The following is a 9,528-nucleotide window of genomic DNA, read 5'->3' on the forward strand; positions in this document are numbered from 1 at the left end:
CAGCTGTGGAAGGATTTGCTCTGATCCGCAAAGTCACACTGAGGGCCTCTGTGTGCAGACACAGGGAGAACTGGTGAGCGAGAGCGTTACTGCTGCACCAGTGTTAGCGACACTTGCAGCAACGCTTGCTTTGTTGGCTGGCAGCTGTGCGGAAAACTCGGGAAGGATGTATTGATGAGCCCCATCTTCCAGGAGTCTCTGACCCATCTTAGCTTGTATTCTGACAGTGTTAGCACAATTCACTTAAGGTATCTGAGTACTGGATAAAATCTAAGAGAGGAGTTCAGTTAGGCCTAAGGAAGTTGGTGCCAAGCAGAGAAAGGATGAAAGCCATCATGCACGTGACACACAGCTCCAGAATGTCCACTTTTGTGTAGTTCAGCCTAGGAAATGTTGGCCTTCCTATAATTCAGTGCATAAGGTGTATCACATGCTGCAGGATGAAAACCGGGACTAAAGGCTGTGATCATCGCAGGCTCTTCCACTTACCCATGAAGAAATACTCTGGAGACTTCTTGTCTGAAGCAAAGTCTGCCATAACCCCACCGAAACGCAGCCATAGACCAAAGGCAATAATGGCCAGTCCTGCCAGCTGAAAGATAAACAGAACAGTCAGTACTTAAGTCACTGTTGGTTAGAGAGCATCAAAGAGGTGTCGTTGGCACCCTATGCTTTCTGAAATGCCACAACTCAGGATTGCACTGTCAGGAAACTCAGGAAGCACTTGCAGCGTTTGATAGTGCAACGTGTGCTGCTTTCTTCCGCTCTTCAATGTAGTGGTGCTTCTGAACTTACCAGGGACTTGCAAACCTTGTAAGTAAGCTCATTTAGTCATTGGAACTTGACCTGGATTGCAGTGGGGAATGGAGAGGGGCAACGAGTGCCCATGAGAACAGCCAGGCTGCAAAACCCATGAGGAAGCCTCTGCTCTCCTTGCTTCCCCATCAGAACTGCGCGGCTGTCTAGCAGCCTCCAGGAGACCCTAGGGGCTCAGGGCTGGAGTGGGGATGCTCGTCCTGTAGGAAAAGCATCCTATAGAGTAGCGCCGTGTGAGCAGAAGTGAAGCCCTACTGGCTTTTAGGACAGAAGTAACTTTACTGACTATTTTTATTTCAACCCTCCAAGCAGTTTTAAGGCTAAATATCAGCCTTTTGGACTAAGAGGTGCCCCCTGTCCTGCGTCACTGGATATGATGATGCTGTAGAGGCCAGCTAGAGCTCTAAATCATCATTCCAAATAAAGGAGACCACCTGCCCGCTCAGCCGCTGTGAGGTTCTGATCAGAGGCTGCCCAGAGAGGCCGTGTCAGGGATGTGCTGAGGTTCAGTGGATTCGGACCAGCTGTGACAGGGTATTTTTCTATATGTCACCGCAGGACCCCCTGCCAGAGGTAAGGGGGGAAAGGGTTATTAGGGTCTCTCAGGTCACAGAAATGACCACAGCAAATGATGAGTGCTGTGACAGAGCCAGAGGGACCCCCCGCCACCGTGGTGAGAACATTTGAACCTCCTTGCACGCAGGCACGGGCTCAGCCTTTGGGCTGCTGGAGTGCACCAGGAGTCCTCTCCTGGCAGTTTCATAGAATTATAGACTAGTTTGGGTTGGGAAAAGAGACCATAAAGATCATCCAGTTCCAACCCTCCTGCCATGGGAAGGGACATCCCACGGCCCATCCAACCTGGCCTTGACCACCTCCAGGGATGGGGCAGCCACATCCTCCCTGGGCAACCTGTTCTTCGCTCTCACGGTGAAGAAATCCTTCCTTAATACCCAGTCTCAATCTGCTCCTCTCCAGTTTATACCAGTTTAGATGTCTTGGGGATGGAGATATCCCCAGTCCAGCTGAGGAGAACGGTTTCTTCCATCCCAGTGAAAAGGCAGTTGACAAAACACAAGCGATTGTCACTTTGTGAAGCAGCATAACGCGGAGCTTTGTCCTGGGGCCGGCTGGCAGCTGCAGCTGGGCAGCATCACCGCCCGAGCGCAGCACCGCCCTGCACCCGCCGCGCACAAAGGAGCCACAGCCCCAAACCCCTCTCCCCGGAGAGCCCCGACGGCTTTAGCGGCGACTCCTTTTGAAAGAAAACCCCGCGAATCAGTAAGAAAAAGCCATTTAAGGACAGAACCCCGCTAAGCGTTTTCCAGCGGGGAGGAGAACGCGGCACGAAGGAAAAGCGAAAGCGGGATGGGAGCAGCGATGCTGCCCCGGGGGAAGGGGACCCGCGGGGCTCCCGGTTCGCCCTTTCCGCCAAGCGCCCGCCCCGCCCCGCCGCAGGTGCCGCCGCTCACCCAGAAGGTCAGGTTGAAGATGAAAAGCAGGATCTTGGCGCGGCGCATCCGCTGGTGCCCCGTGCCCATGGCGGGCGCCCGCAGCTCCCGAGCCTCGGCGCGACTGGCGGCGGCTCCGCGGGGCGGGCGGGGCCGGGAGGCAGGTGCGGGGCTGGGCGCGGCGGCGGGACCGCCCCGGGGCGGGCTGCGCTCCGCTCGGCCCGGCGGCACTGAGGGGGGCTCGGCTGCGTCGGGCTCTGTGGGGTTCGGCTCTGCTGGGCTCAGCTCTGCTGAGTTCTGCTCAGTTCGTTTCAGCTCTGCTGGGTTCGGCTCAGTTCGGCTCTGCTCCGCTGAGTTCAGCTCAGTTCAGCTCGGCTCTGCTGGGTTCTGCTGGGTTCGGCTCAGTTCGTCTCGGCTCCGCTGGGTTCAGCTCAGTTCGGCTCTGCTCCGATGGGTTTGGCTCAGTTTGGCTCGGCTCTACTGGGTTCAGCTCAGTTCAGCTCTGCTCCGCTGGGTTCAGCTCAGTTCGGCTCTGCTCCGCTGAGTTCAGCTCAGTTCAGCTCTGCTCTGCTGGGTTCGGCTCAGTTCGGCTCGGTTCCACTGGGTTCAGCTCAGTTCGGCTCGGTTCCACTGGGTTCAGCTGGGTTCGGCTCAGTTCGGCTCGGTTCCACTGGGTTCAGCTCAGTTTGGCTCGGTTCCACTGGGTTCAGCTCAGTTTGGCTCGGTTCCACTGGGTTCGGCTCAGTTCGGCTCGGTTCCACTGGGTTCAGCTAGGTTCGGCTCGGCTCCACTGGGCTGGGCTCAGTTCAGCCCGGCTGGACTGAATTTAGCTTGGCTGGGTCTGGTTCTGCAGGGTTCAGTCCCACTGAGCTCAGCTCTGCTAGGTTCAGCTCGGCTCCACAGGGCTGGGCTCAGTTCAGCCTTGCTGGACTGAGTTTAGCTCAGCTGGGTCTGGCTCTGCTGGGTTCAGCTCAGTTCAGCTTGGCTCCACTGGGTTCAGCTCAGTTCAGCTCGGCTCGGCTCTGCTGGGTTTAGCTCAGTTCGGCTCGGCTCCGCTGTTTTCAGCTCAGTTCAGCTTGGCTCCACTGTTTTCAGCTCAGTTCAGCTCAGCTCCGCTGGGTTCAGCTCAGTTCAGCTTGGCTCCGCGGGGCTGGGCTCAGTTTGGCCTGGCTGAACTGAGTTTAGCTCGGCTGGCTCTGGCTCTGTGGGGTTCGGCTCAGTTTGGCTCGGCTCCGCTGGGTTCAGCTCGGTTCGGTTTGGCTCTGCCGGGCTGGGCTCAGTTCAGCCCGTCTGGACTGAGTTTAGCTTGCCTAAGTCTGGCTCTGCTATGTTTGGCTCACTTCAGCTCGGTTCCACTGTTTTTAGCTCAGTTCAGCTCAACTCTGCTTGGTTCAGCTCAGCTTCGCAGGGCTGGGCTCAGTTCAGCCCAGCTGGACTGAGTTTAGCTTGGCTGGGTCTGGCTCTGTGGGTTTCAACCCCACTGGTCTCGGCTCTATGGAGATGGGCTCAGTTTGGCTCAGTTCTGCTGCATTCAGCTCATTTCAGCTCGGCTCCGCTCGACTGAGTTTAGCTTGGCTGGGATTGGTTCTGCAGGATTCGGCCCCACTGGGCTCGGCTCCGCTGGGTTCTGCTCAGTTCAGCTTGGCTTCGTTGGGCTGGGCTCATTTCAACCCGGCTGGACTGGGTTTAGCTCAGCTGGGTCTGGTTCTGCAGGGTTCAACTCAGTTTGGCTCAGCTGGGCTGGGTTTAGCTCGGCAGGGTCTGGCTGTGCAGGGTTTGGCTGGGTTTGGTCTATCTCAGCTTGGCCCCACTCAGCCGTTCCCGGCACACACGTGCTGCAGGCGAGGCATTCCCTGGCACGCTCCAATGGTGGGTGCCAGCGGCCGGGAACACGAGGAGGAGTTTGACCCCCGCAGCTGAGGGCCCCCGCAGCTCAAGTCCCAATCACTGACACATCCACCCCTGTTCTCAAGATTTGAACAAAACTGCAGACTCTGTTGTCCGAATCTAAGATCTTTCTCCTCTTGCAGTTTGTCTCTGCTGCTGTTTTTATCGTGATGTTCACTGTCTGCGGAGGAAGCTCCTGCGGCTTTGACGACGGAACGCGAGGTAAGGTGGAGTCCCTTGAGAAATTGGAGTTTGTGTTAAACGTTTCCTCTCGGCACGGAACGAATGAAGCGGTTATTTCCTTGGTTGTGTTACATTGAAGTAACTGTGCGGTTTCACCTATCTAGACTGTTTTCATGTTTAGAACAAATTTTTTCCCAAGTCGTATATGGAAACTGTGTAGAAAGGCATTGGAAAAGAGGCTCAGATCTCATTATTTCAGATGCAATTGCGCTCATCTAACGATTTGGTAGCACTGAAGGATGTGGGAGGCGGTTTCTGGTTTCACACACTTTGCTCTTTACTTTCAGCTGCTTTAAAACCTGAGAGCGTTTTGGGAAAATAATCTGAAAGAGTTTATTTTCAGTGTAACACCAGAGTTTGATTAAGAATCTTTTGTTCTGTTTCAACTTTAGTTTTTAAAGGATCATAAGTCTACTTTATGACACCACACAACCCCTGCAACTTCACTCTTCTACTTCAGAAGGATGCTGTGCTGACCTACCAGGGCTGATGTTTTCCTTCTGAAAGAACCGAAACACGAATCTAATTGACAAAATAACTTAATGGCAGTGAGATGTATCAAACAGTAAGAGAAGGTTTTATCATCCTGATACCTTTAAAGCAATAAAAGAATCTAAAAGAGGGAGCCGTTTTGCCTTGGCTTATGATAGAAAAATAGATAGATTTTGAAAAAGTCTTTTATTGGGCTTCTCTGCTTCTCTAGTAATGTTAACACTAATTTTCTTTACACGTTTAGGAATGGCGCGTTCAGCCTTCACAAGCAGGGGTCTCCTTGCTACGCAATTCTTGAGGTGTATTAAATCCAATTGATCTGAATCTAGATTTATCAGGAAGGTTTTGCTCTTTCCAGGCAACAGTTTTGACTGGCGTCATGAGTAGTGGCATCGGTTTGATGTTCTGTTCCATGTGGCTGGGTTTTTCTGGTCATTTGTTGTTGCGGGTGCATTTCTGTTAACATTCCATTGCTTCTGAAAGGAAGTTGGCCATGGTGACGGGAGCGTATTCCGTTGTCTTGTGCTTCTGGCTGTGTTCAGGAAGTGTGAGTTCACTCAATATGGGCTTCATTCAACGTTTTTGTGATGATTTACTATCGAAAGCATTTCAGAAGCGGTGGTTTAGCTTGTTCTGTCTCTAAAACGTGTACCCAGGGCTATGGCAAAGGGCCCAGCGGAGTCTGTGCACTGAGCATCGGCCTGCGAGCTGCCGTCCTCGTCCCAGTCCCCTCACCGACCCTCGTTGGCCAAACTCCTGTTTTGGAGTTCTGCGGCACTGAATGGCTCTTCTTTCTCAAGGCAGAGCCTTGAAAAGAAGAGGCTGAGGGGAGACCTTATTGCTCTCTACAACTGCCTGAAAGGAGGTTGTGGAGAGGAGGGAGCTGGGCTCTTCTCCCAAGTGACAGGGGACAGGACAAGGGGGAATGGCCTCAAGCTGTGCCAGGGGAGGGTCAGACTGGACATCAGGAAGAGATTTTTCACAGAAAGGGTCAATGGACACTGTCAGAGGCTGCTCAGGGAGGGGGTGGAGTCCCCATCCCTGGAGGGATTGAAAAGACGGGTGGATGAGGTGCTCAAGGTTGAGTAGTTGATAGGGATAGTTGGACTTGATGGTCCACGAGGTCTGTTCCAACCTGGTGATTCTATGATTCTAAAGATCCTCTCTCAAAACTATCCTTTAGAGCTCCGCAATTTCTCACAGAGCTCCGGGCAGGGTTTTTAGAGTCCTTAGTATCTGGATCGAGCGAAACCTGTGGAGTTACTGTCAGCCTGCGATAAGAAGAAGCCAGGAAGAAAATTCCCTTTATTTTTTTCAACTTCGAAACAAAAATCTGGATTTGAATAAACACGATTTGCAGATTTCTCTCATGATGCATTGCAGTCCGGGTTCCTCCAAGGGCAACAAATGTAGTTTTACATCTGGGTTTCTACTTTGCTATTGATAAAAGGCGCCTCTGCCTGCGCGATTGGCCGCTCTCCGGCGCCCCCTGCCGGCTCCGCAGGAGAATCCAAACAATAGTCATCATCCCTAAACTGACTTTAGAATTAAACCTTTTAAAGTGTATCCTTACAGGCTTGAATCTTCTTATTCTTCTTCCAGATCTGACCTACTCTGCCTCTGTTTTTCATTGCTTTCCAAATTGTTCTCTGCTAACCCATTGATCCCCGGGAGATCGAGTGGGCACAATATTGCTGTTAATTTCTGGTGTTTCTTAAGTGTCTTACAATCACAGAATCACCAGGTTGGAAAGGACCCATTGGATCATTGAGTCCAACCATTCCTAACACTCCCTAAACCATGTCCCTCAGCACTTCATCCACCCGTTCCTTAAACACCTCCAGGGAAGGCGACTCGACCCCCTCCCTGGGCAGCTGTTCCAGTGCCGATGACTCTTACTGTGAAGAATTTTTTTCTGATATCCAACCTGAACCTCCCCTGACGGAGCTTGAGGCCATTCCCCCTTGTCCTGTCCTCTGTCACTGGGGAGAAGAGCCCAGCTCCCTCCTCTCCACAACCTCCTTTCAGGTAGTTGTAGAGAGTAATAAGGTCTCCCCTCAGCCTCCTCTTCTCCAGTCAAAATCATGCACCTACAATTACTCCAGTCTTTATGCTTTATGAACAACAAAGTTTTCATATGGGTGCTGCTTAGCTCTACAGAGGATTGCGCAGTTTTCCTGTTTCTCAGCTCTTTCTATGCATGTTAAGCTCCAATTCCCTGTTCAAGGTCCAGAACAGCCCTTTGGAGAAGCAGAACGTTGAACAAGAAGGAGCTCCCTTTAAAAAAATACCTTATTTTTCCGGCTGAGAAGTCCCGTGATTTACACGGAACTATAACTGACTTTAAATTCCAGGCAAACAGTCTCCCGTGATGGTCTCCCATTCTGACAGGGACAATGGAACCTGCACTGTACTGTTGGCGTCTGTGTTGCTGTTTCCACTTCCAGTGAGTAATTGCCGGAATGCTGGGCCTGGCAGCACTGCCTCTGTCTCAGAATGCAGATCAGGAAATGCTCCCTGGACTACAAAGGCGGTCAGAAGGGACTGTGCTTCTCCAGCTGTCTGAGCTAATAGTCTGCTCTTTTGTTTCCTTCCACAATTTTTGCATTTTTAGAAATATATTTACTTGTTTTGTATCTGGAACTTGCGTGACAGATTGGTCTGCAATGCTTATCCGACACTGCCGACAGCCACAGTTGGATCACCTGGCAGCGGTGCTGGTCTAATTTCCTCCTTTTAAGAGTATCCGGAATTTGCTGCGTTTCAAATTCTGGGCTGTGTCTGAAAGCTGCTTCTCAGAATAAAGCATTGAAGGTCTGAAAGATCACAGAATCCTGTAAATGACTGTTGTTACAGCAAGTAGGATCCAGATACTGCTTCTAACATCTCCCTCTAACGGCCAAAATAAGGAGAAGGATAGGAGAATACCTCGTTTTCTTTTTTGTTCTCTCCCAGTAAGCAGTGCTCAGTCTCAGTTTGGCTTTTTGCATCCTCTCTCAGCTTTTTGCTAAACAAATGAGAGGCATTCATCCAATTGGCGGTTAATACACTCTCTTTGCAAATTCCTTCTGCTCTTTGGACCTCGTTTCTCTCTGCGCAGGTAGATTTCCAGAGACGTGAACTGCACACTTCACTTGGATTCAACAGCTCTTTCAGCTGAGGTGGGTTCCTCTGCGAGGTGTGGACAAGTGGCCCTTTAACCTTTCTGGAAGTGACTGTCTTGTGGGATCTGCTCACTGAACAGACCCTGTCTGCAGAGACTGACAGGGATAGACTTTGCAGACAGTCACAGCATCCACAACCTCTTAGGCATGATAACAAGTGTTCTAAAGGAACGTTTCCACTCAATTTCCCCTAACCAAAGGAAGAACAGAAGTAAGGTTTCATATCACAGCTGAACTATCTGCTGTCATCCTTAACTTAAAGGAATGTGCTTCCCTCCAGAGAATCAAAGGAGGCAAACGCATACAATGGAAGATGTTTGTGCAGGGCCTCGTTTACTCATTTTTGCCGTAGTAACACCCAGTTCTCAGAAGTGGAGTGTTTCCTTGACTTGGGGTGAAACAAAGCACTGCTCAGAAAGGAAGATTTCTTCCCGTTAGTGTTGTCCCTGGACAAGAACTGACTGTTAGGAAAAGTAACAGCCAGCTATAGCCAATTCAGGGGAGGTTCAGGTTGGATATCACAAAAAAATTCTTCACAGTAAGAGTCATTGGGTACTGGAACAGCTGCCCAGGGAGGGGGTCGAGTCGCCTTCCCTGGAGGTGTTTAAGGAACGGGTGGATGAAGTGCTGAGGGACATGGTTTAAGGGAGTGTTAGGAATGGTTGGACTCGATGATCCAATGGGTCCTTTCCAACCTTGTGATTCTGCTGCCCAGTGAGCAGTAGCACATTCTGGGCAGTTGATAGGTCCATGAACTGTCTATGATAAAATGTTGTGAATGCCCATGAATTGTTTTAATTTGGCTTCATTTCCGTGGAAGGTTTAGAAGAGTAAGGACATGCTTTGTTTCCCAGGAAACCTGGGCTAGAGGGTAATAACGTGAAAGGTTATCAAAACTGTTGCTAAAGGTTTAATTAGGAGGAGTTCTTCTGCTGTGTATGATGGCTAAGAACCTTTTGAACTAATCTAGCTGCTTGGGTCATGGAAAATGAGGTGCGGAACTGGTTCTGTGATGAGTCGTAGGGGGTTCGGAACAGCTGTACAGGGATAAACGTGTTTGGCTTAGGCCTAAGAGTCTCTGCTGCTGATTGCAGTGTGACCAACTATTGAACATGAGTTGTTAGACCACAGGTGAGAATGGCATTTGCCTATGCACAGCCTGATTTCATGTCATTGAGTATATATCTCTTTGCCTATGCGCAGCCTGATTTCATGTCAGGGAGTATACATCTCTTTCCTTTTCTACCATGCTTTAAAACACCTTTTATAGCTTAAAAACATGCTGGCAATAACAGAGTGTGAGATCCCATTTCTTCACATGGCCTTTCTGTCCTTATAATCTGACAGTTTCTAGTATATATGTTGTATTACAACAAAAACTTTAAACACGAAGTAAAACTTGTTTTGAAAAGAGCATATGTAGAATGAGTCTTTAATGGGCTTTGATTTCAAGAGGTGAGATGCTCTCCCTGAAG

At 50.4% G+C, this 9,528-nt stretch overlaps 1 protein-coding gene across 5 annotated transcripts in view; it reads right to left on the reverse strand.

The window, feature by feature from the left end:
* TSPAN2 (tetraspanin 2) overlaps positions 1-2,425 on the reverse strand; it is a 35,906-nt gene extending 33,481 nt beyond the window's left edge. For all 5 annotated transcript variants that reach the window (XR_008453485.1, XM_054087607.1, XM_054087609.1 and 2 more), the window contains exons 1-2: positions 2,289-2,425; positions 490-592 (exon numbers count right to left, since the gene is read on the reverse strand). Coding sequence is in view for 4 of the 5 variants with exons in the window: in XM_054087607.1 (XP_053943582.1) it covers positions 490-592; positions 2,289-2,357 (172 nt within the window). In the remaining variant the exon portion in view is untranslated. The remainder of the gene's footprint in view (positions 1-489; positions 593-2,288) is intronic.
* Positions 2,426-9,528: the final 7,103 nt, after the last annotated feature.

This window comes from Cuculus canorus, chromosome 24 (genome assembly GCF_017976375.1).
Source record: "Cuculus canorus isolate bCucCan1 chromosome 24, bCucCan1.pri, whole genome shotgun sequence".
NCBI classification, from domain to species: Eukaryota; Metazoa; Chordata; class Aves; order Cuculiformes; family Cuculidae; genus Cuculus; species Cuculus canorus.